Source organism: Rattus rattus, chromosome 6, assembly GCF_011064425.1.
Source record: "Rattus rattus isolate New Zealand chromosome 6, Rrattus_CSIRO_v1, whole genome shotgun sequence".
Classification (NCBI taxonomy): Eukaryota; Metazoa; Chordata; class Mammalia; order Rodentia; family Muridae; genus Rattus; species Rattus rattus.
Window position 1 is genome coordinate 11,965,421 of NC_046159.1, and position 26,986 is coordinate 11,992,406.

At 47.3% G+C, this 26,986-nt stretch overlaps 1 protein-coding gene across 1 annotated transcript in view; it reads right to left on the reverse strand.

Moving 5' to 3' along the window:
- Positions 1-7,967: 7,967 nt before the first annotated feature.
- The window catches only part of Ptpro (protein tyrosine phosphatase receptor type O), a 205,928-nt gene continuing 186,909 nt past the window's right edge, over positions 7,968-26,986 (reverse strand). The window contains exons 21-27 of the mRNA XM_032905510.1: positions 25,513-25,589; positions 24,566-24,700; positions 24,200-24,322; positions 19,216-19,370; positions 16,347-16,482; positions 10,012-10,132; positions 7,968-9,127 (exon numbers count right to left, since the gene is read on the reverse strand). Of these exons, the coding sequence (XP_032761401.1) occupies positions 10,028-10,132; positions 16,347-16,482; positions 19,216-19,370; positions 24,200-24,322; positions 24,566-24,700; positions 25,513-25,589 (731 nt within the window). The 3' untranslated portion in view covers positions 7,968-9,127; positions 10,012-10,027. The remainder of the gene's footprint in view (positions 9,128-10,011; positions 10,133-16,346; positions 16,483-19,215; positions 19,371-24,199; positions 24,323-24,565; positions 24,701-25,512; positions 25,590-26,986) is intronic.

A 26,986-nucleotide genomic window follows, 5' to 3' on the forward strand; every position in this document is an offset into this window, starting at 1 on the left:
AACTACTTGTCGAGTTTGTTCAACTGAGCTCAAATTTAGGAGGTATTGCGCAGACAAGACCTTCGTCTTCTGGGGTTCTCCACACCAAACCCAGCAGAGCTTAACCCGGGGGAAGCAGATCTGACAGATGAGAATACTCACAGTAAATGTGCTATGAGGAACTGAATACAGCAGGCAGGCATGTGGGGGGGGGGCACCTTCACCCTGCAGACGTCATACCGGAAGAAGTCTCAGTGTGCCCAGGGAATAGTCACAGATGTGGAGAATCGTGTAGAACGTGGTTACTCCTGTCAGGCTCTTGCCTGATCTCTCTGCAATCAAGTCTGTGTTCTACCACGACCCCTGGAAGGAGACATATGTGAGAGGACACGTGGGCTCTGAGACAGCAGGTGACTCTGCGGACCAGGCTGTTCAGTTATGCAGCCCTGCATCCCCAAACTGCCAGGCATCAGGCGCTGTGCCAAAGGCTTTCCATTTAATACTCTACACAGGGCAGTGGAGGAAGTCTTTAGTGTTCCTGTTGCCAAACAAGGAAAGTGGTTCATAGAAGGATTATGTGGTGTTCACAAATGGGGCCTGCTTACCCCAAGCCTCTGCTCTTAACTCGACCCAGGCGTGTTTGCACAGTAGGCTCGCACGATCGGCTTCCTTCTCAGAAGCAGGCAGCTTGGTTGGCTGGTTAGCTTTGATTCGTGCACTTATTGTTTTGAGACAAGGCCTCACTCACGGAGCTCAGACTGGCCTTGAACATGCTGTACACGTCTGACCCTCCTGCTCCTACTTCCTGAGTGCTAGGATTACAGGCACATGTCAGCACATCCAGTTTCTGTGGTGCTGGGGATGAAAACCAGGGCTTATACATACGAAGGTAGCAAGTGCTTTGCAACTCAGCTAAATCCTCAGCCAGCAGTGAGCTTTTGAAAAAAACGTTGGTGTTGGCATGGTGAATCCACACAAGTTGTTTGCACAACTACAGTGTAAAAGTCAGGCCCCGGCTCTCTTTGTGGAAAACCTCTCCCACATGGGTTGCTTGGACTGGACACACTGAATACACGTCAGACAGTTTGTGCCAGCAGAGAGTTGAAGTTCAAAGCCAAACCCGGGTAAACACATGTCTATAATTTAATTCCAAAGCCAATGACCATGAGGGATGTTGCCCTGGAGAAACAGAGCCCATCTAGTCCAGGTTTTGTTTCTTTGTTTGTTTTTAAACCAATCTATTAAAGACGTTCTGGGTGCCTGTTGGAGACTGTGGGATGTTAGCATAAGTTAAAATCATGTGACTAATATATCCTAAATTAATTCAGGAATTGTTTTTAGACACATATGATTCTTTAAAAGCTCTGTGTGGCAGACTGAACACGTCACATCCCAAGTTCATACACTGAACTCCACCCACAATTATAATTAGGAGATGGGAACTTGGGAAGTAATTATGTCATGAGAGCCCCTATTACTAGGATTTTTGCCTCTATAAACCCACCCCAGCTCTCGTGTTCTATGTCACATAAAGGGAAAGCAAGAAGTCAGTGACCAGTGCTCACAAGAGCTGGCCAGATGTCTGGCCAGCAGTCTGTGAGAAATGGAGCCCTGAGGTACCTCCTCAGTCCAGGCTACCTTGTTACAGAACCCTGGGCTGACTATGATGTGATGAGCAGCGTTCTATTACCTGACATCTCACACACTGTACAACAGAATCACTGTATCTGCAGTGTTCTGTAGTGCTACACTGATGGCCACTCACACGCTGCTTCCTGGGCTTCCTGGTTAAAGACAATAGATTATAATATGACTGGGGAGATCAAGGAGCCCTCCTAAGACCACTAATTTTTTGTTTCTTAACGATATGTTTTTTATTTTTATTTTTTAATTAGAATATCTTTAAATTTTTCATACATCGTGCTTTAATCATATTCCACTCCCCTCCCCACAACTCCTCACATCCACCAACTTTGGGTCCTCTTTTGTAAATTTATTCTTAAGTTTGTGCCTGTATATGTGGGTACGTGCACACGAGTGCAGTACCAGCAGTGGCCAGAAGAGGGCATCAGATGCCCTGAGTTGGAGTGATAGGAGTTTTGTGAGCTACATGATATGGGTGCTAAAAAACGGAACTGAAGTCCTCCGGAAGAGCATCTAATAGCCTGACCTGGTGAGCCATCTTACCACTCCATGCTTGGCACCACATCTGGGGCAACAGCTACAACTTCTACTTTTGACAGCACTTAGGGCTTTCTGGGTGTGCTTAGAACTGAAGAACGATTTTGTGTCCTTTGGCTTTGAGCTCCTATCTGAGGCTTCCCTTACCACGGAAGGTGCAGCACAGCCTGCCGGGCTGCTGCCTGACATGTCAAAAGCTGACAGCTTCCTCTGTGTTGGGGCCTGCACTGATGTGGAACCAATGTGACATATGGTTACCCCGGAATCTGAGCCCAAGACAGCAACAGCCTTATGTGTATTTTCCTGGCTCTCCTGAGAGTCTGGACTTTGTGAGAAGAGCTGGAGAGCAATAACAGCAGCCCACAAGCTGAGGCGATGTAGCCTGGAGGAACGCGACTTCTAAGAGAAATGTCTATCTCTATAATAAAGTTTATGTTATCTGTGGCCTTCCCCTCCCCCTCCATCCTTGGTTTGCGTCCTGGCTTAACTTGATATGGCTGTTTCACCTTGAATCTTTCTTTCGAGGATTTTACCAGATGTCACATATCATCCTTGTCCTGAAAAAGATGTTCCATCAGCTGATGTCACGCATATGAAGGGCAGTTTGAGTGCTGGGTGTGATACTAGTCTCTCAACGACCACACGTACGGTTGGAAACACCTCACTGATGACCGATAGGCAGGCAGGCATCCTGTGTCCCTGTTGTGACTCAGAAATACGGGCTTCTTCCCATTGGTCAGAAGCCAGTCGTGTGGCCCCAACTGAGCCTCAGATGGGCCATTTGGTACCCGCGGTGAAATGCTTCAGGTGCTAACAGAGAGTCTCGTGATCCAGAACCATCTACAGAAACCTGAGGAGATGTACTCATGCTAGACTAACGAAAGGTTCGGAGGCAGGGTAGACCTGGCCACTCACTTGGGCCTCTACGTCTAGTGTGCTGTGGATAGTATCTGGATGTTCGCTGAACACGGAGGTGACATGTATCGTGTGGTGACTGACCGTGATCCTGCACTCTTTAAGACTTGGATGTGTGAGTGTGGATTTTTATTTTTCTGACTTTTCTAGGAACGAAGCAAATGCACTTCTCCACTGGGACCCACACTGTGTGCATTTCTACCCTGTCAATAGTAGCACAGGAGTCCCCTATGCCACCACCCCTTCCTGCCCCCTTCCCTGGTACAATGTACACACCTCAGAGCAGCGGCCTTGCAGCATCTCTCCTCTGAGCTGCAGCCCTGTCCACGGTACCCAGCAGGAGGCTGGCCATGAGTAAGTGCTGTGTTGGTTTGAATGAGGAAGGTCTCTCAAAGGCTCGTGTATTTAAAATTTGGTCCCCAGCTGCTGGCGCTGTTTGGGGATGTTAGAGAGCCTTTGGGAGGTGGGACCTGCTGGAGGAAGCTCATCGCTGGGGGCGGGCTTTGAGGCTTTACAGACTACCTCACTTCCTGTTCTCTCTTTCTGCTTCCTGTGTAGGGATGAAGTATTATCATTTGCTTCCTAACTGCCTTCCCTGCTATGCTGGACTCTGTCCCTTTGGAAAGTTGAGCTAAAATGCATACCCTTTTCTTCCAGTTACTACGAGACAGACCTTGGTACACGAACCCTGGCTCAAAATACAACAGGGACTCCAAGGGATAAGCAGGAAGAACTAGGGAGACAGAGGGGCTGAGAAGCACACAGGGATGTGTGCCGAGTGTGGAAGGGGGATGGTCAGTCCCTCACACAATGATTCGGGCCTTAGTTGGGAGCAGCCATCACACCAGACATGGAACTAGAGCGGAGCATACGTCACTGAGTCAGACAAACGGGCCCTTGCTCCCAGGGATGGCACAGTCCAGCAGGGAGGTTCTGTCATAGCACAGCCAGAGAGAGAGAGAAGCTAGAGCGAATAGCCATCTTCTTTCCCTTAGAAAGTTTGTCCTTCTTATCATTCTCTGGAGATGACACTGGTGATTCTAAAACACCAGTTAGAGTTTCTCAGTGACCAGTGCGAATGGGAAGCAGAATGAAGTGGTGGGAAAATGGCTTTAAGGCTGGACAGAGCCAGGTCGAAATCTTAGGTTTGTCTCCTTATGATCCAGGATATGTGGGGCAAGTGGACCATGCCACCAGACAGAAGAACTGGTGAGGTTGAGTGACCCCAACCACCATGAACCTCCTAACTGAGAACAGGAAGAGTGCGGGCCCACTCTCTGCCTGGCTCTTCCTGCTCTGGAACACGTAACACAACAACCCCCTGAGAGGACCGTGACAGCCAGTCACAGGGGTGGGGGGGCACCTGAAGTCCTTCCCCATGCAAACAGAGCATCACTAGTATATCAAACCAAGCCAATGGGAAGCATCTATGTTTATAAAGTCCCATCCACATAGAATAAAGCAAACAGGTTATTTCACTGAGAATCGTCTGAGAGTGGCTGTTTTACTGAGCTGTAACACTTTGGGGAAGAGTTCTCTCTCCCAGAGAATTCATCGCTGGACCTTGGACCTACATGGCAGGCTGGGCTCCTGCCCCTGCCACCCCTGCGGCTGCGGCTCCCTGCCGTTGCTGCCCATGGTCACCCGCTGCTGCCCACCCCTGTCGCCACTCCTGCTGCTGACATTAGTGCTGCCATTGTACTGGAGGAGACCTGGGACCTGGCTACCTGCCCTGTGTGGGCTTCCCTTCTGAGAGCTGTAACATTGGCTGTTCCCAGCAGGACCAGGGCCCTCTGAACCTGGGACAACAAGTACCCCCAACTTCAGCATGCAGAAAGTGGACATTCTAGCTCCATAACACTATTTTGAAGTTAATAAACTGTGATACACGGCCCTAGTGTGTGAGAAAGAAACTGTTGTTGTCCTGAGGGACAGGCGTAAATCTGTCCTGCCTGAGAAGATCCGGCGTGAAGCCACACCTACCCTGCACCTCCCCAGTTACCAGGTAAGGGCTGAGATTTAGGCAGAAGAAAACGTTGGAGGAACATTGACACGTGTTTACTCAGTCCTCCAGGTTCGAAATTGAAGTTTTAAATCCAGTTTTACGGTCTGGCGATTGCTTCACTGCGCTTAAGGTGGCGTTTAACATAAGGAGTCACAAAATCTTTTACTGATTGAACTAGGACATGGGTCCCACCGGACTAAAGATGAGTATCAGGCTTAGCTCTGAGAATTGGCTCACAAGAGAGACTCTGACGGCCTATCTTGAGACGAACCCCTCGCCAACTCTACAAAGTTTCTCCTCTTCTACGCGGCCAGCAGTCAGAAATATCGTGGCTGGGATTTCCTTCCTTAGACATCCAAATGAAACTGCTGAAAACCAGGCGTGAGTGTCTGCAACTCTCCGTGTAATGTTTTGGTGCTTTATAACCCATTCGGCCAAAGTGTGTATCATATTTGGTCCTGGGCATGGTTCCTGACGCTGTGCCCTGTGCCAAGCACCAGGCCGAAGCTCTGTGAGCTGGGAGACGGGCCAGCTATTTGAAGTACATTGCGTCAGACATTCCCCAGGGTGCAAAGGAAGGCCTCGTTGCTAGAAAGCAGGGGGAATTCTGCCCTCAGAGAGCGGGCTCAGTAATTTTAACTCCTTGGCAAAAGGCCAGTCCTCTAGCTAGCAGGTATCATGTGGCCTGTGTGAAAGGTAGACACAAGGCCTCCAGCTCGGGCACTTCGTGTGGACACTACAGCCTACTCCAGAAGACATTTTGCCCTCGGAGGGACCACTTTAAGGATGGAGTGGCATTATACAGTCTGACATTAAAAACATCTTAGTCGATTTCCTCACTCGCAAGACATGTAAACGTTCAGAAAGAATTTGGTTTGGTTTCTGCTGTGAGAAAAATGAAGATTCCACATTGAAGAGCTTGTCTATCCAAAAATAAAAATAAACTCAACTTCTCTTCAAGTGAAATGTAATCTTATCGTTTCCAGTGGTGGGTAGATAGATTAGCGTTAATTGCTACATCTGTAAGTCAGTCCCTTAGTGGTAGTTTCGGAACTAACTTTGTATCTTATCTTTTTCAGCTCCAAAGTTCCATCTCACCGGCCCTCATAGACAAATGATTTTACACTCCTTGGCTCTCCCTGTAGGCTGGGCAGGTTACTGTGAACTGTGTTTGCCAGTCTGCATGTTGATTCATTATAACACCCCGCTCAAAAAATTTTTTAAACTTAACTAAAAATTTGGCAAAGTCCTTGAGGACCTCACCTTTGAGTGATGAAGGTGGGATCCAGAGTAGAAGCAGCTGCTTGAGTGACCTTAGTGCTCACCAGGGAACCAAGCAAATCATTGTGGGTGATTTACTCCTTTCAAAACTCTGCTTAGCATCCTACAGCATGTTAACTGAACACAACATTCCTAGGGGAAGGAAAGGCTGAAATCTCTTGCTAGCTGAACATCTTGAAGTCTAAACTCAAGGGTCACCAGGGAGCAGGGTGACAACAGCGAAGACTGAAAGAATGATCTGGAAGCTACCTCTGTCTGACCTCCCTGTAGGCTCGACTCTGGGTCTACAACGCAGCCTTGGTCTCCTCATGGCGACTCTGGGTCTGCAACGTAGCCTTGGTCTCCTCATGGCTTCTTGTGCGGAAGCTGGCCTGGGGCCAGCAGATCCCTCCTGTGAGGATTACTCAGGAGCACAGGAAGGATGTATGGAGTGCAGGCTCTCTATGAGATGGCATTTACATAAGCATCTTGTGGTCGTGAGAGCTACAACTTCCCATCGGCTCTTCCGTGGTCACACAGGCCCACCCCTGACCTACCTATGTGTGAAGTTCTAAGAATGTCACACACATGCTTGTGACCTTTTTAAGATCCTGTTCGTTTCAGAGACTGGCATGGTGCAGTATTAAAATGTCCACGACGGGGGCTGACAGAATGGGAAGAGGAGGAGGCAGCAGGAAGGAGTTGGGCAGGAGGACTAAGTGAGAAAACCTGACATTCCTCATGGCGTCCCAGCTGTCAGCCTGCAGGGTACGGACACATCCTGCCATGCCCCTGCCGGGCAAAGAGGCTTACTGGCCTGATCTTTCAGGACCTCGCCAAGGTCTGCTTCGTCCAGGACTCTACAGTCGTAAGAGTCAGCGGGATGTGAGCTGTTCATTTGGTGGGCTTTACGGTTATGAAGGTCACTGACAAAACGCTACGTGTGCACAGTTTCGGGAAGATGACTGGGAGAGACGCCTCAGCTGGTAAGAGCGTCCATGCACCACTCTTGCGGCAGACCTGACCTTGGTTCCCAATACCCATGTCAGAGGACTCACAACTGCCCAAGACTCCAGCACCAGGGGATCTGATGCCCCCTTCTGAACTCCATGGGCATTGCGCTTACACATCCACACACAGACTCATACGTAACTAGGGATAAAATAAATCATGAAGGGAAAAAGATAGTTTGGAATGGAGGGAAAGTTGGGGTAGGGGACAAATATCAGACACCCAAGTGGGCTCTCGACAACCACATTCCTCATGGAAGCTGACGACTGGATCACTTTCAGCGCAAATGTTGACCTTGGGATGTCTAGACCAATGGCTGGCAGACTTCTCAACCCCGTGACCTTTTAATACAGTTCTTCGTGTTGTGGAGACACCCTCCCCGCCCCCCACCATAAAATTACTTTGTTTTTACTTCATCACTATAATTCTGCTACTGTTACAAATTGTAATGTAAACATTTGGCATGTAGGATATATAATATGAAGCCCCTATGAAAAGATCTTTAGAACTCCGAGGGAATTGCGACTCACAGGTTGAGAACCGTTGGTCTAGATCATCATCTCCTCCAATCTTAGAAAGTAGCACCAAATAATAGATTCCCACGACAGCCCCAATGCTCATTTTGACAACTTTTATGGTCACAACACACAATCATGTACTTTAATCATACAAAATCCAAAGAATAAAATGCCACTAGCTACACGGGTTAAAATGAGTCTGACAACAGAAATGCAAAGAAACCCAGAGAATATCCTGTCGGAATCCACGGAGACGCTCAATGGTATTCTTAAGGGACGGTGTCCAGTGACTGTCCTAGCATGCTGAGTTCGTTGTCCTGACTTCTGAATTCCCAGCTCCTCTGGGTGGGGAAAGAAAGTGCATTTTTACAGCCTATAGCTCTTGGAGAAACTGTTCTTGTGTACACGGGTGGACAGAAAAATAAACGTGAAGGCTAGGCACCGAGATTTCTCAGAGTTCAGAGTCAGACTCAAAACTGTCGAGTCAGCTCTGGCTGTTTGAAAAGGACCGTGACAATGACATTAGTTCAAAAGAGCCACGGAAGAAACTCCCAACTGTCAACAAGGAAGAAACCCACTACGACAAGTCAGACAAGTAATGTTTTTCCTACTCTACTTCGAAACACAGGTTCTCATATTCGAAATAGGAAGAGATAAACCGGCTGACGTGTGAGTAGAACCCCTCTCTTCTCTCTCTGCCCACCTACTCCTGACCCATAGCTTCGAGAGGTTGGAGGGAGGGGCACACACGCTCATTTCCTTTGAGGATTTGTCACCGATTCTTCCTGTGTGTAGCCATGCCTCCTCAGTGGTGAGATAAAACTGCGATAAGGTCCTTCCCAAGGCTGTGGCACTGATCAGTGATGTGGGCGGATAACAATTCAACATTCTGAATTGTAAATGTAAAAAAAAAAAAATCACGATTATACAGAAATTATTGCACTTAAAAATGAAAAAACCAAACCCAGCCCAAGCAGCAAAGAGCCGACTGAACCATCAGGAAGGGCACTTCCTGCCCTTCGAGAAGCATTTTGACCTTTCTGGAAATCCTAGTGAATTTGGTCCATCAAACGTCTAGAAGTGAAAAGACTCCAAACGATACTGTAGGCTCCTTAAGGCTAAGTCTTCTCGGTTCTAGGAGGTTAAATCACCTCCTTGTCCACAAACTGCGCAGCGGGGACGCGATTTGACAAAGTGACTAAAGGCCCCTATAAAACCTCTGGAAGCAAGGGAGGATGGGTAGACATCATGGCCTCACCTGTGCGTGAGAGAAACACAGTTAGCATCCTGGTGTATTAACCGTCTCCTCCCACCTCTGGTTCCTACTACAGTTAGCCCCACAACTCTTGGAGGTCTGAATTTATCTCTCTGTTTTTGGGACTCGCCTTTTCTATGGCTCTGAATTCTTTCTCACTTATACACCCGTCTCTAATCTTTCCTCACGCTCTGGCCCTTTCTTGGTAGATACCGAGGTACCATGATGGTGCTCTCCCTGCCCCGGTTACAGAGCCTATATGTCCCATCTTTCTGCATTTCTTCCATGATGCCCTCTGTTCTATCGATGCCTTCTGCACCCTTCGATAGTCAAAAAACCTGCTCTGATACAGAGATAAATACTGAGGTACATGTTACCTCAGCCAAGATCTCTCACATCTCCAAATCATGTCTTGTAGTTAAAATGTGAGTGCAAGGCACTGAACATGTCCCTCTGTTTCTGACCCCCCCAAATAGCTGCCCACATGATAAGTGGGGTTCAAGAGGCTCTGTGATCAATACTGTTTTTCTTTTGGGGGGTCTCCACTCCAATTCAAACTCTTTTGGGGGTCCCGACTCCAACTTATAGCTCTTGTCATCTACACAACATTTGCACAGCTGCCTGGGTATAGGCAGAAGGTGGTGTTTCTAAGCGGCCGATGGAAATCCAGTATCAAAGGATAAAAGGTTCCGGGTAGAGGGGAGAATGCCCATGAGCTTCAGAAGCTCCCTCTGTTATGACCCACAGAGGACATTGAAGTCTCGAGCCAACTATATAAGACACATAATATACTACGGCCACCCCCGTGTGCCTGAGACCTGGGCTGGAAAGGGGGTGTGAATGAGAGTCTACGGAAGTGCCCTGATGCGGAGACCGTCTCTACTTACCGCTCCCGAGTCTGAACTAGGACTTGCTGACGTTCTCGTAGATGACGTCGCTGATGCAGAACTGCTGCTTCTTCTTCAGCCACATCAGCTGCACGCACTGATGGATGAAGATGTACTGCTCCTAGGACAGAGCACAGACAGGCCTCAGCGTGCAGCGTGCGCGAAGAGCGAGAACCCACCAGGCAGCGCGACGATCAGCACCTGACGCGAAAGGAAGCCACTTCCGTGCCTTTCAAGAGGCAATCGTATTAAAATCCAAGAGATCGAGCTTTAAAGGTACGGTTTTTAGTGATAAGTCTTAGAACGTCATTCCTTAGACCTCGTATAATAATATTCCTTCTGAGTGTGTGTGTGTGTGTGTGCGTGTGTGTGCATGCGCGCATATGCCTTCATACATGCCCATATGTGTACATGGATGTGCATGTGTGTGTAGAGGCCAGAGGTCAAAATCAAATAGCTTCTTCTATGGTTCTCTCTCCTGTGTTTTTGTGGCACAAGCTCCCTCACTGAAGACGGTATTGCCGATTTGGCAAGACCAGACAGGAAGCAAAGCTCTGAGGCTCCTCCTATCTCCTCCTCCTGGCACTCGGAATATAGGCCAGTGCTCTGATATCCAGCTTTTAATGTGAGTGTTGGGTCCCAAACCCAGGTCACTGTGTCCTTTACCCGCTAGGTCATCACCTCCGATGCCCCGTACATCAGAGCACCATTGATGTTCTTTCTCTAGCTCTGCTGAGGTATGCTGAACGTTGTGTGGATGTAAGGTGTAAAATGCGGTGATCTGATACTCATAGAGAGATGGTAATTAGTCACGTCAGGGAAGCCATTGTCCTTTCTGGTGACAATAATAACCTTCAGGAGCTACTCTTCGAGCAAATTCCAGGTATTCAGCCCCCAGCCTCCTAAGGTGAACTTGCTGTGCAGGGCAGATCATCACATCGCAGTCCTGAAGGCAGTGGATACGCAGCTTGGTGAACTTTGAAAACTAAAAATTTCCCACCTCGTCATATGTTGACATGAACTCCCGGAGTATGAATTGAACAACAACAACAACAACAACAACCAGGAAGGAAAAAACAGGTTAATTCCTTTCTGATTATAAAAGGAGATCCTGAAATTTATAAGCAATAGAAAGGGAGAAGCACATTGGAAGGGAGATGCTCAGGGAGAAGCACATTGGAAGGGAGATGCTTTCAAAGTTACTCCACGGCGCCAAAGAGTTGGTTTTCGTTGAAAGATTTCACAAACCAGGAACGCCTACAAATAGACAGACAACCGCTATACAAATCACTCCTGGGAGACAGAAAGTGTCTTCTCTTCCTAATTTGTGAAGCTTACAGTCGTCCAGTGATTTCTGAAGCAAATGCAGAGAATATTAAAACATGCAAATAGTGGCCAAGTAGTTTGATGGGGTGGCACAGTCATATCAGTAGTAGAGGACAGAGGCTGAGGCAAGAGTTGAATGTCAGCCTGGGCTGCATGATGAGGCCATGTCTCAGAGAATAAATAAAGGCCGAATAGTGAAAAAAAATTAAAATGGAGGCTTTTCATTTATGAACTGAGCACAGATAAAGAAAGGGGAAAGAAGATTCGGTGATAATTTTGAGTATAGTAAGGTAGCCATTACTTCTTATTGTTGGAGACATAAAATGAATAAGTGGTGTGGACACAGATAATAGTATGAAGAAGAGAAAAATCAAAGCTCCAGTAGATAAAGTACTATAAACAGACACAGATAGCAGGGAATGTGGAACAATGTTTAATGTTGTACACACGGGAAAACAGTGTCAGGAAGCAGTCTCTGAAATGGAATGTAGAAGTTTTGGGTGGTCTGTGACATCCGTGTATCATAGAACATTTTGCACACTGATGTGCTATGTGAAAATTCAGTGTCACAGAAACACATGCGCATGCGTGTAGCACATAAGCGCTCGTGAGTAGCTGTACACAGCTGGAAGCTGAGATAAAAATCCCCTGGATATTAAGGTTGCTTCTCTCTGTGCCACGAAATAGGTTAATTTAATGGGTTTTCTCCTTCTTTATTCCAACTGTTTCATTCTTAGTGGTACAATTAAACATGACCCCTAAATAAAGTGCAGCCGAGACAACCACAGGATTTTTTTTTTGTTTGTTTGTTTTTTGTTTTTTTCGGAGCTGAGGACCGAACCCAGGGCCTTGCGCTTGCTAGGCAAGTGCTCTACCGCTGAGCTAAATCCCCAACCCCCAACCACAGGATTTTAAACAGCCGTGTGCAGATTCAGACAAAGGCTAAAAGCAAATGCTTCCAGCCGCAGCTAGTTGGAACCTCAGCTCCGTGTCCTCAATAACTTTTGGAGAAATCCAGTTCCCTTATGTTATGATAACATCTCACTACACTGAGCCAGCCACCATGGTCCTCACACAACACCCCATTAGTTCTGGGGTCATGTGAATGCTGGAAACAGACAGGGCTCTGGTCTGGACTCTTGCTCCACGGCTGCCCAGTGGCCAAACTTTGTGTCAGAACCAAAACCAAGCATGACACGTCTTCAATGCTGCTGCCACAGGAGAGTTGACCACACTCCTGTGAATGAGGGCTCATCCGTGCTCTTCAAAGCAGTGCGACTAGACTCACTGGGTCCATGCACACAGCAAGTCACAAAAGCCGAAGTGACGGGGAAGGGAGGGGCTAAAGGGGACTGGGAAAAAGAGTAATGGGGAACAGGTGAAATACGTTATACATATGTCTATAGATGCAGGATGAAGCTCATCATTACATATATCTTCATCTAATTATTACATATAATTGGTATATGCTAATTAAAAAAAGCCAAACTACAAACTGAGCAAAAGTAAAAAGAGAGAGAGCCATGACTGAACCATACAGGTAGGGAAAGTGAGTGCAAGACTATCTATAGACACATCCGTAATGCCTGGAGAAAGCCAAGCTGCCCGTGGAGAGGACAATCTGCTCAAAGCAAGGCCCCAACTGACCCCCAGAGAGGTGATTGAAAGAAAAACAAGCAAAATGTTTGCTAAGAATAGAGCGGAGTACTGGAGAGCAGGGAGGAGTCCCAGCCATCTGTAGTCTCGGGCCGTGGATTCTGAGTACCTGTGTGGATCCTGTTTGCTTAGCCCCTGTATTCTTTATGGCAACACATGGCAACTATGAGTCACATTTTAGAGATGAGAAATGGAAACTCTAAAGAGGTGACATGACTTGGGAGGTCCCAGAGTGGGGGCTCTCACCTCCTCCAAGGCTCTCTCTGCAAGGATGGAGAAGCCCTGATGTGTGGTTGGTTGGCTGAGAAAGGGCCTCATCAAATGGACTGCCCAGGTAGATTGTGACGATCCCAAGGCAAACCCTGAAGCCATGGCTACTTGAATTAGTCACTTTTGCCATTTCCGGGGACAGCAGGATGTGATGGAGTCTAGGAGGTGGGCATGTGTAGAACTATCAACCAAAGACAGGGAGAACTACGCTATTCAGCTCTGGGGTTGATTGTGTACAGAAAGACCAGCTCTCCCCTGGAGACTGACTTTGTCCTTTTTATTGTCATGCTTGATTGACAAGTGCAAGAGAAATCATTTCGTTCTTTGGTCCTTACTTATTAACCAAGTAAATTGGCAGGCAGCAGGATCTGAATGTGAGTGGGCTGAAGGACAAACAGGAGATAAAAGAACTTGTATTAGAAAACACAGGCTGGACCAGGGGGCATGCAGAAACGGGGAAAAAAATAAGGCAAGTGAACAAGATGTTCTAGATATAACCAACAGAGCAGACACAAATAAACAACTGGGAAGGTGCCCGTTGAGGACTCCTGAGGGAACTCAAGGGTAAAGCTGGGGGTGTTGGGAAAGGGAGGAAGCAGAGAGACCATGGAGCTGAGAGACCTATGCCTCCTGGATCTCCTAGCAATTCCGGGAAGGAATAGCAGCCTTTCAAAAAGACTGTTTTCTTGGAGAAGTCAACCAGAAATACTGCTGTAAAGAAGGAAGCCAGACAAGTAAAACCGTGGCCAAAAATAAGGGTGAGGCAAAGCAGCCTCCTGGCCTGCAGGAAGCCGCAGAGGCTGGTCTGCTTTCTGAGATTATCACCCCGAAGACAAACAGCGAGACTGGGAGGGAGCCAGGGGAGTTGTGTGCACAAAGGTAGCTTTCCAAAAAAAAAAAAAAAAAAAAAAAAAAAAAAAACCAAGGTTCTGTGGCTGTGAAAGTAACAAAGTAACAAAGTAACCAGCCTACGATCCACAGCTACAAAGTTGCAAATTAAGGGAGCAAGTCCTGCATTTCATCAAACAGGATGCTTAGAGTAAGATGTACTTTGAAGTATGGGGTTTACACATGCCACAAAGCAGGGGTTCTCAACCTTCCTAACACTGGGACCCTTTAATACGGTTCCTCGTGCTGTGATGACCCCCAACCATAAAATTGTTGTTGCTACCTCATAACTGTAATCTTGCTGCTGTTATGAGTTGTGATGTAAAGACTGTGTTTTCTGATGGTCGGAGGTGACCCTTAGTGAAAGGGTGGTCCAACGGCCACCTTAATCTGTAGAGACCCACAGGTTAAGAACTGCCATCACATAAGAATATGCTTTGTAAAATGTCTATTACATATAAATGTAACAGAGACAGTTCTGTTGCATATCCCGATACGTGTTTAAGGAAGTAAAAAAACAAAACTTCAGGCTCAAATCCAGCCTTCATTCCCTCCCTTATCCTCCCACGACTTCCCCCCTTCCAATGTCATATGCTCTGTTTTTTAAATTTTTCTCAAACCTACGGAGTCTACTCAGTGTTGTCTGTATGTACATAGGTGTGGGACATCTGAATTGTGGGGTAGATCCCCAAGCCCTGCATCCCTGTAGAAAACTGCCTGCCTCTCCCCAAAGGTCATCAGTCGTCAATAGCACCCCAATGCCGGCCTCCCCCTCTCCGTGCTGGGAATTTGTCTGGCTTGATCTTGTTCAGGTTTTGAGCATGTTGTTACCATGCTACAAGTTCCCGTCAACTGCTCTGCTGTGTTCAGAAAACAATGCTTGCTTAGCGTTATCTCCTGCTTCTGGCTCTTGTAATCTTTCTGGCCCCTCTCTCAAGATGCTCCCTGACCCTGTAAAGGAAGAGGTGTGCCTCACACTTCCCCTTTATGGCTGGCCACTCTGCAGTCTCTTACTTGCTGCAGCCTTGCCAGTTTTGTGTCTCCATGAGAGTTGCCATCTGCTGCAAAAAGACGCTTCTTTGAAAGGGACAACATCCTGCCCGGAGTATGCTTCCTAACTGTCATTCAAATGTTTGCTAAGGAGTCACTAGCTCAGAGAACTGTTGTGACCTGGAAGCAGCTTGGCAAGGAATACATTTGGACGGCTCTGCCAAGTCTTGCTTAAGATGGGTCTGGCGTGGGGGTGAGAAACAGACTAGTAAATGTCCGCGTCGGAGAGACTGCAATTACCCTCCAGGCTATTTGAGTTATACTGACATCTAGTGGTTCTTGGTAGAAGCTGCAGGAGGAAGAACAAGGCATTAAAGCAATCTCTGGTGAGGGAGAGAGAAGTCAGGCCTGACCTTGTTCTAGTGCAGGATATTCTCCTCCACACACTTCTCCAGGAAAAGCTCTCTGTGGCCCTGGGGCCAGGAGTCAGTCACTAATAGCCCAGTGGTTTGGATTATAAAACAGCCACTGTACTTGCAGTCACACAGGTATACGCTGGCTGTTGCCGGTAGGCAGCACAAAACCATAAAATTAGTTCATTGCTACTTTATAACTGTATTTTTGCTACTGTTATGAAATGTAACATAAATATCTGATATGCAGGATCTGCAACCCCCAAAAGGGTCACAACCCACAGATTGAGAACCGTTGATTTAATTAATGTGGTAGATTGGGGGGCTAGAAATCCTTAAAACCAAAAGAGACAGAATCCACAAATTCAACCAATGGTTAATATCAGAAGTGACTCAAGAGAGAGTCGCATGGAGGAAGAAGCCCAATGGCAAGCTTATTGACCGGTCTGTCACCTTAAATATAAATCAAACCCCAGTCCTCCTTATGCAGATTGACCGCTCCCTTCAGTGAACTCCCTACCGATCAAAAAGGGTTTTATTCTATTGCAGGCACACCACATGCCCCACATCCCTAGAAGCCAGAGAAGTCTAGAAAGTCACTATATACACCATGGCCTTCTGAGAGCTTGACACCTGCTCATTTGGAATGGGGTAGTTTCAAATATACACGGTGAGAGAATGGGGGAGACAGATGTAAAAACGCCAAGACAGCTGATTTCAAACGTAAAGCTGGGTAATGGGGTGCTTTCCGTCCAGAGCAAATTTAAGCACGAAATCAGTTCGGGTTCCTACCTCTGTCTGTACCATCGACATTCGGTATGAGCGCATTTCTGACACCAGCCCCAAGATGTCCACAAATTCGTGATCTCGGATGTGTTGCAAAAGCCTGTCGAGGGCTATGAAGGTGCCTGTCCGTCCCACGCCCGCGCTGCAAAAGAAGGGTTCAGATGGCACGTGAGTCACACCGGGCTTCTGCGCCCCTGGAAACCATCACCCCGCTTCTACCTCTGATATGCACCCAAAAGATCTCTAAAGCGGAGAGACAGCGATGAAAGGGGAACCTATTCTCCCACAGTGCCTTGCACTTAGCTGTGTCTTGAGAATGCTATGGTGGTTGGCGCTGCTTAGATGACACGTTTTTGACCATCACTGTTTATTCTTTAAAGAGGAAAGAAAGAGGGCACCATTTCTGCCCTGGGCTCTCTGGTTTCTTTGGAGGAAAATGAAGATCGTACACTGAACACTCCAAGGCAGATGGTTCATTCTCCCCTTAAGGCGTGGACGTGTATTAACAGCCTCCTGTCTCAGGGGTAGTTTTACACACATTATTCCTGGAACCCAGCTCAACCCAGCTCAAAGGTTTAGTTGGCAACCCCACTGCCTACCCCCAGCTCTGGGGCCATAGGCATTTGTTACATGGTCAGCTCATCACCTCAGACAGACAGACAGACAGGACACGTGCCTCTCTACTGACTCAGCCATGAATCCGCACGAATCTCATTGATCTTTTGAATAACTACCTTGAGGTCGAACTCCTCTCATCCAGTGCCTGAACCCCAGTGCTAAGGGTATGGATGACATGGACAGGTATTGCTAGCCGCACATAGACACCAGTCCTGCCTGTTCAGGTCAGTTCTGTTCTGCTGCCAACCATCCCCAGAGCCAAAAGGCTCCAAACTCTAAATTACACTGACATCTTGGGTGAAGAGACAGTTGAGCCAATTTAAATGTGGAATTTGCTAGGAGAAAAAAAACTGAAACTAAAAGCCTTGAGTTCAGAGCCCAGTTTGCCTTTTCTGTTAGATAACTCCCCTCTCTGGGGGCTTCTCAGATAAAATGATCTGTCACCAAATGTGCACTTGTAAAGTCACATCCCGCATGGTACCTGCTGGCAGCTGTGAAGGGAGTGTGAGTTTGACCCCACAGGTGCAAGCAGCTTTCTGTCTGGAGAACTGTTTTGAGGGTAATCTCATGTTCAGCAACATGCTTTGAAACCACAAAAGTCTAAGTTGGGCAGATGAGAAGGACCGGCTCCTTCAACAGTAATGTAGCAACTCACAAACATTGCTGGTTCTAAACATGCACACACACAGGCACACATACAGTACACACACAGTACACACACATACACGTGCACACAATACACACATACATTCACACATATGTGCACACACATACATACATGCACACATATAATTCATACACATACATACCTCACCAGAACACATGCACACATGTGCATGCATATGTACACACACACTGCACACACATACATGTGCACATAATACACATGTACATTCACACACATATGTGTACACACATATGTGCACACAATAATTCATACATATACATACCTCACCAGAACATACAGAGAGAGAGAGAGAGAGAGAGAGAGAGAGAGAGAACACCAAAGACGAACATTTTAGCTCACCAAGACAAAGTGCTAATCCCCATCTTTGAAAGGTCCTTGCTCAGGATGGGATAGTTGTGTCCCCTAACATCCCCCACTCCACTCCTGCCTCTGGTTTGCATCTAAAAGTTTTGAGCCTATGTAACTGTTTTATAACATCTTGTCAGTGGGGTGGATTTTGTGTTCATTTGTGGGATGGCAAGGTTTACGTCAGGGGAAATACTTCCTCATACTAATTCAGAGGAATTAGTATGACTTGTGATTTGAAATAACATTATAAGCCATTTGTCCCATTTTACTTTAGGTTCTGAATTTCCAGAAGCGACTTTGAAGCACAACCACGCTTATCTAATGCACCACATAATTTTATGTCTTCTCACCATCTGCCTCCTCTCAAGGCTTTTCAGACTTTTGAGCCACGAGAAGCTTTGTAGAATTTGACCTTGCATTTCTCACGCCACGTCTACTCCAATGGTGATGTCACGTGGTACCTGACCTTTGGAGACCCACGCATCTAGATTCGAATCTTATTTTTTCTATGCTCCGGTTGAATCAACCTTTGTAAATCTTTGTATTTCTCTCACGCTCTTTTGCTTTTAAAAAAAAAAGTTGGGATAATAGTATTTTAAGCTCAGCATAACGGCACATGTCTGTAATCCCTGCAACTCAGAAAGCTGAGGCAGGAGAATCACTGCAAGTTTAAGGCCAACTTGGGCTAAAGAGTGAGTTCAAGGCCTGACTGGACTACAAACCAAGATTATGTCTCAAAAAAGAGCACATTAAAAAGCTGTATTCTAGAGTACAGTTATGAAATAACTTAATGATAAGTAAGACGTGCTTATAGCAAAACACCAACTAAGTACATACCATAAAATAACAACTTATGATCAAACCTGATCAGGGTTTGATGGGCTAATATTGTCAACAGATCCTGATTTGCCTAGGAGACAAACTCCTGGCACGCTGTGAGGGCGTTCATTTCTAGATAGGTTGATTGGGGTGGGAAGACTCGACCTGAAGGCAGGTAGCACGGGCTGCAGCCTTTGCTTAAATAAAAAGAATGCTGGCTGTCACCAGTACTCATCACTCTCTGCTTCCTGACGTGGTTGCCTTAACCCCTTACCACCCTGACGTCACACCAAGGCAGACTAAACCCTTGAACTCAGCCAATCTTCCTAAAGTAGCTATTGCCGGGTGTGTTCGTCCCAACGGTAAGACAGGTGACGCACAGAAAATGGCAGCCGAGGTTACCTGCAGTGGATGATCATGGGTCCTTTGCTCTTGGTGGCTTGCTGCCGGACAGTGTACACGAACTGCAGGATGCTCTCGGCAGCATTTGCTGGAGGCACGCCGTGGTCGGGCCAGGCCGTGTAGTTAAAGTGCATCACATCCTGGGCCTCGTCAGCCTGTGGGGGGCGATGCAGAAGAGCTCGTGTTAGTCCCCTCATCTACACTGAGCGTGGCCAGAGCCAACGCTGAAGACCAAGCTGGAGCTACCGTCTTCTCCTATTGATCACGCATCTCTGAGCACCCGCCTGGTCCTGATCAGGTCCCGAGGGGAAAGGTCAGCTGTAGTCGTGTGAAGTGGGAAGAGGTGGTTAACACGTAGGTTAACCCGTATCTGTTAGCCAGTAGCTGAGAGCGAGAGCTCACGCAGACTGGGTGGCATCCTGACTCTGCCAGTTAGAAGCTGCCGCAGTACAGTTTTGGAGACTACCATTGCTGTCCTACTTAGAGCTCTCTGCTACCCCAGCATATCACGTTCTCTGACAGGACAATCCTGTCCCTCACTCAGAGAGCTTTCCTGGGAAATTCTCAAGAGGTCACCTTCATGTGCCCAAGCATCGCAACGATTGTATCACCACCCAGCAATAATCCATCTCGCCATCCGAACCGGGCAGCACCACAGTGGCATTCCTGCCCCCAGCATTCTCCCTGGGACTGACTGGAGCCCCATTCCAGCTGCATCTGTAGCCATAGAAGGATTCACTCTACCCTTTGACCCTTGCACGTTTACCGGAAATACACTTTTCAAACAACCGCAAAAGGCATTTATCTGAGAAGCCCTCCTCTGAGATCTGAGATGAGAAACCTTGTCCAAGACAGACTCCCTGGGCTTCAGTTTTCTCATATCTAAAAAGGCCCGCTGGTATCAGGCCTATGTACACTAAGTGCAGGGGGTGAGCGATGGGTGGTGTGATGCGTGCGACAGGTCAGTCATCCAAATGACTGTGCGGTCACTAGCGCCGCCTTCCGTCTGCTCAGTCACCTGGATGCTTTGCTCTAAGGTAAGTCAGTTTGCGTGTTATTGTGGGGATTGGGGGTGCCCTGTGGGGTTTGACAATGTAGACGCGGAGACATCTGAACAGTGTAAGGCTGTTTGCCGGTTTGCTGGAGCAGTCTCTCCCTCTGCCCAAACTCGGCCCCCAACTGTTTACGCCTCACTTTCCACACTTCCTTCTCACACAGAAAAAGCTATTAGCGTGCATAGTGGGAGAGATTCCTCCCCCAAGGTAGCTAGGTTTCCTTTTTGGGCAGACTGGGAAGTGATAAACATTTATATATCCTGCCAGCCTGGAGCTGTTGGAGCGATTAGCAATTGAGAACACAGGGACACACCTTCATAGGTGGTTGATACAGAATGTGTGTGTGTGTGTGTGTGTGTGTGTGTGTGTGTGTGTGTGTGTGGTCACCCCAATAGTATATGAATCCTATTCATATTGGCCCAGGCACTGAATTTCTCTTAAAGCCAGATATATAGGCACCAGGATAAGGATCCTTCCAGATCAACACCGTTTAGTCTTACGGAGACTAAACGTATGATTTGATATTTGGTAGAATGATTTGGTATTCTTGTTATTAACTGTGAGGCTGGCTCCCACGTCAGGCTCTTCTCAACTGTCTGGTTCATTCCTCAAACTTGCAAAGACCCTACAATCCACTCAGAGGGTAGAACATCCTAGCAAGAACCTTGGAAGGTCTGGAGCCCAAGCTTATATTCAGGAAGCAAAGAGAAATGAACCGCGAGGAGCAAAGCTGAGCAGTCTTAGGCAGAGTTTGCATCTCTGTAAGTAGATTTTAATATAAATGATATGTGCAAATTCATAGTAAGATTTATAGCGATAACAACCCCGTTTCTTCTGCTATGCCCACTGGCCCTTGGGCACCGTATGCCACCCTGCCACCCGCAGGCAGCAGGAAGTGTTCAGAGTAACCCGTCCATAATCAACTGCGGAAGAGCAAGTGTTCGTCCGACACCATGGGTGTTCAAAGTTAGACATCAGCTAGCTTGGCTCGTCTGGAAAGGCTCACAAAACAAGTCAGCTTTGTCCGTGGGCTGATGGCCCTACCATCCCTGCATGGTCACATCCCAGTGCAGCCAGTCTGAAAATGCAGTCTGCTAATAAACACAAGTGGATGTAAAAATGAAGGAAACCACCAGACTGTCCCTGGTCTCCCCAGGGCTCCGAGGCAGGACCACGGAACTGGCAACAGGTTTTTCAGTTGTGCACAAGGTTAAGGGTCCACAGGAATGGGTAAGTTGGTGATATTTACTCAGTCACACCGGTCTCCGAGTACTGGGCAGTGGCAAGCCGGTGTTGCTACCATTTTCCTTGTTTAAATGAGAAAACGCTCCTGTTTGATCTGACCCACGTATCCTAAATTCTCTTACTCTGGTTTTTCTCATCTCCACGTTTTATCTTGTTGAGAAGATACCCGGGAACTTTACACATCTCAATATGGAACAAAGCAAGAAGGGCGGGTGTAAACAAAAACTTAGGAAAAGATTGACTCAGACAGATTGATGTTTTTTTGACCAAGCTTACAGCCAAAAGAGGGCACCAGACGCCTGTAACCTCTGAACCGCCCTAAAGGCGAACACTGCTGTTTACTGCTTTGTTTCTGCTGTTGAAACTCTTCTCGCTTGTCACAGAAGGATGGGGACGTCACTTAAGAGCAAGGACGAGAAGCATCTTCTAGACCTGTGGGAGTCTTCCCTGTAAAGGGAGCAGGTAGGAGAACATACTCTGTATATTTGCTTTGTTTTGTTTTGTTTTTCTGTTCCCAGATGCAAACCCGGGAAAGATTTGTTCTCTATTCTTTAGCAGCTTGTACTGGCTTCCTTGCTGAAACAGCCCAGAATGTAAACTCTGTTTAAATGGCGTTAAGATCGTGAAATATCGCCTCTGGTAGGCAACCTGTTGACTGGAACAGTGCTCTATTAGTTTTGAAACAGCTCATTCTCCGGTTCGCCCATTCCATGGAGACAGAGTGCTTGCTGGTGAAACCGATGGTATCCAGTGAGAGGAAGAGAAGAAAGCTGTGAGGACAGTGTGCTGAGAGAGGCATGTGCACAGGGGCTCAGGTAGGCAGGAAGGAGCCGAAAGCCTCAGACCTGGAAAGCCGGATAAAGGAGGGACACTGCTTTTGGGTGGCCTGCCTAGTGAACAGGACGAGCTGGACAATTCAAAAGAATAGGACAGACGGAACAGCCTGTTACTCTCACGGGGGTGTGCCTGGATTTGGTCATACACCTAAGGGAAAGGAACTCTCATCAGCTTGCTTTCTTTCTTTCTTCCTCTCTTTCTTTCTTTCTTTCTCTTTCTTTCTTTCTCCCTCTCTTTCTTTCTTTCTTCCTTTCTCTTTCTTTCTTTCTTCCTCTCTTTCTTTCTTTCTTTCTTTCTTTCTTTCTTTCTTTCTTTCTTTCTTTCTTTCCTTCCTTCCTTCCTTCCTTCCTTCCTTCCTCTGTGTGTGTGTGTGTGTGTGTGTGTGTGTGTGTGTGTGTGTGTGTGTGTGTGTATGTGTGTGTGTAGGGTTCTCAACAGACTACACTAGTAGGAACTATATCCTATGGAACGTTTATCTATAAAGAGCAAATTTATAGGATGGCTTTGGCTGAAGTAAGTACTGGAGTGTGGGGCAAGTGGACCGTGCCACCAGACAGAGGAACTGGTAAGGTCGAGCAGGCCCAAACCCTGGGGAATCTCAAAATTGAGAACGGCAGGTGTGGGGCCAGCTCCCTGCCTAACTACCTGATCTGTAACACATAACCATGACACCCCACTGAGAAGAGCATGACAGTTGGTCATGTAGATAAAAAACAGGAGTTCTCTATGCTAATGAGATATCTAAGTAGGCCCTGAGTGTTTAGCCAATGAGCTTCTCTTCCTGGATATTCCTTCCGGCAAAAGATATTTAATCCCTGGTACACCCCAAGTAAGACACACACATTCACATCCACCACCAAATAAAGCAGTTTGGACAAGGAAGGAGGACCATCTCCTCCATCAAGGATTGCTGGGGGTGGGGGCTTTATTCTAGAGACACACCTACATCTCGGGAGAAGGCCTTCTCTTTTCCAGTCACTCTGTGCTCTCACTCTCGGCACTCAGTCAGAACCCACCGGATTCTTCCCCCATCCTCTGGCTCTCTGTCTTTCCCTTCCTTCCTGGCGCATAAATGCCCTGAGCGGGAATGAAGACCCTCAGACTCCCATTCCCAACTCCCAGCGGTACCCCAGTATCTGGGTACACAGGAGACTGAGAACCTAGCATCTGTCCCAGACCCCATGTTTCTCACTGAGGAAACAGGCTGGGACTCCTATGACGGACTGCGTTCTGACATGCAGCCCGACACTGGAGCCTAGCGCAGACACAATCAGCCTGGGCTTAGAGACTTGTCCACAGAGACAGAGGCAAGGCAAGGGGAACGGGTCTTCCCGGGACTCTGTCTAACTTGAAGAGAGCATGGAACCAGAATTAAGGAGGTCCAGACGTTGAAACTCACAGAACGAAATTCTAACTAGCAAGCCTCCGTCCTGACGTTTAATTTGAATATGTGCTCGTGCCTTCCACACTCAGCTTGCTGTCTGTCTTATCTGATTAATGCAAGTGATGAGAACACCTCTCTCTCTCTCTCTCTCTCTCTCTCTCTCTCTCTCTCTCTCTCTCTCTCTCTCTCCAGTTGTGGCTAACAGCCCTGCACTAGTTTGAGACAGGCTGATGCAGACTTTCCTTTCCTCTCCTCTGGCCTTTGAAGACAGCATTGCATCCAAATCACCCTTGATAGAAATAGAGACCAACTGTACTGAAAGTCAGAGCCCTTTGTCTCTTGCAGGTAGCAGCACGACGGAGCCTGAAGCGCTCACGGTCTTACCCAGTGATGGTTTGTGTGTGGGGGTATTGGTGGGATGCAGGGATGGAGGCCACCCTCCCCGAACCTGTCAGAAACTTACATAATTGATCCGGAAGTGTCTGCTGGCCCAGTCCTCCTGTTCTTCCTCAGAGACCATCTCCACGGTGATGTCTCCATAAGCAATGGGTTCTTCCGTGAATGGCCAGTAGTGGTCGCATTTTACCTGAGGCAACAATAACGCCGCCATTTTAAAAGACAAAGCGGAACCAAGAAGTAACCAGGGAAGAAACAGTCTGTGCTCACTGCAGGGCAGCAATGATCCCCTCCTTTCCAAAGAAAACATGCAGGCCCATGGAGAAGGTGAAGACTAGGCAACTTCAGTCCCCCTTCCTGACAGTGGATAAACACCCCGGGCTGTGAACGGGGCAGGCATGGCCAACCGGCCCTCAGGCACATAGGTACACACCCTTCTTTTCTCATTGCACTGAGTGAGCATGACAATGATGTGAGACTTCTGCTGCAGGACCATCTTCCAGAAATCATTTCTGGTTTCCGGCAGTGGCCCCTGGGTGGCAATGTACTCCTGAGGTGAGTTGTAGCCCTGAAAGGAGAGTGAGAACGTCAACACTTCGCCAGCCAGCGTCACTGCCCCTGAGTGCTGTTGGCCGTTCTAACCCCGTCAGGACAGCTGACATCCTGCTGATGGAGGAAGTTGGCAAAGGATCACACACCTATAAAACGTTTCCTTCAGCTTATCATGAAAGCGGTAACCAGAGGGCTTTTATACGGGCTGGTGTGGTTTTAAGCGCTGCTTGTTAGAAGCCTATCAAATCATGTCCACACCTTTTCACGTCAACCGCACTCTACCTCAGCTGCTCTAAGTGCACAGGTGTGCAGCTGTAGCCTGGACTGTGGAGTCTAAACACAGGGGAGAGGCCCTTCAGTGCCATGATCTTCCTTCCTCTCCTCTAGTCTCTCACAGGGGTCTTTGGTTCTCAACCAGCGGGTTGTGACCCCTTCGGGGTTCAAATGACCATTTCATAGGGGTTCCATATCAGATATCCTGCATGTTAGATATTTACATATGACTCATAACGGTGAAGAATTACCGTGATGATGGAGCCATGAAATAATTTTTATGGTTGAGGTCACCACAGCATGAGGAGCTGTGTTAAAGGGCATCAGCATTAGGAAGGGTGAGAACCATTGCATCCTGTATTCTGAATAGGAGTAACAGGAAGTGTCCACTGCTCCTGGTCCTCAGTTGTTGGGTGGGGGCAGCTGCCACTTCTCCATTTCATGTATCCTTAGCCCCTACGGCCTTCCGGTGCCTGGTCTGTGTGGTTTTGAGCTTTGGATTAGTGTATTATTATTATTATTATTATTATTATTATTACTATTATTTCTACTTACAGGAATATAGTTGGCATTAATGTAGTCTGCTCCTTCTTCTTCATTCATGGAGATCAGCCTCACTCTGCTGAAGTCGTCTATGAAGATCAGAGAGAAAAGACACATTGAAAAAAAAATCAGAATGGAAGGCAAAACGATTGTGTCAGTCTCTGTCAGATACCAAGTTAAACAGAAGGCCGAGGAGGGAGGTCATCTACAGTCGTCTTAGAGCCTCCATTCGATAATTCATGACTTTCTTCCTAAGCTCTTCCAGCTCTGGAAGAGTCAGCTGTAAGTGCTTCAGGCAGGAACTGAAATACCTTTGTGACCATACGGGAAGCTATAGTACCTAACGTAAATTTATGGTTGCCTTCTCGCGCAGCGACATCCGAGGAACCCACTACCTCGCCCAGAGAACGGAAGTCACATGGGCCTTTCAAAGTTATTATGACACTTATTGGTTTAATTCTTTTTGTTGCTGGACATGAAATTTAATGTTTAAGGTAAATGATTGTGTGTGTATGTGTGTGTGTATGTGCATGTATGCATGTGTGTGTGCATGCGTGCATGTGTGTGTATGTGCGTGTATGTGTGTGTGCATGCGTGCGTGTGTGTGGGTGTATGTGTGTGTATGTGTGTGAGTGCATGCATGCATGTGTGTGTATGTGCGTGTATGTGTGTGTGCATGCGTGCATGCGTGCATGTGTGTGTATGTGCATGTGTGCATGTGTGTATGTGTGTGTGTATGTGTGTGTGCGTGCATGCACGCGCGTGTGTGTGTATGTGCATGTATGCATGCGTGTGTATGCGTGCATGTGTGTGGGTGTGTGTGTATGTGTGTGTATGTGTGTGTGTGTGCATGCGTGCATGCGTGCATGCGTGTGTGTGTGTGTTCACCCGCCTGCACATTAAGAAAGGACTACTAGAGTTAAGCAAAGAAGCATGTGTCATCTCACACTTATTCTTTTTGTGTGGGAGTGTGTAAATCCCACTCCATTATAAACCTTTCGGGGTTCCACACGTGTCATTAACTACAGTCCTCACAGTGTGCTTAGACTCCCTGGCCCTGTTCGTCTCTATAAAACCGAAGTGTGGCACTCTCTTTCTATCGCTCACCAGCCCCAATCCCGGTTCGCTCTTGCTCGTGTATCAAATAGTATTATTGTTGGCCTCGCTGATTTCAGCTTTTTATCTTGGTTATTTCTCCCTGTTCTTTTTCCTTTCGCTTATTCAGGTTTATCTTGCTAACTTCCTCTTCAAACTTCTCTTTATTGGTGTGTGTTTACTCTATGGTGTTGAGTTTCATAAGGAAAATCTCTGGTTCTTGACAGTGACCAGGTGTCCACTGGATTCCCTTTCAAATTCATGAGCTCGTTTCCTTTGATTATTACTCTTACCTATATAAATATGTAAGGACAACCTGCTCAGTTTATTTAGTATTGCTTATATGTAAATGACATCTGTGGACTATCCGACTTGGAATTGGATGAATAGG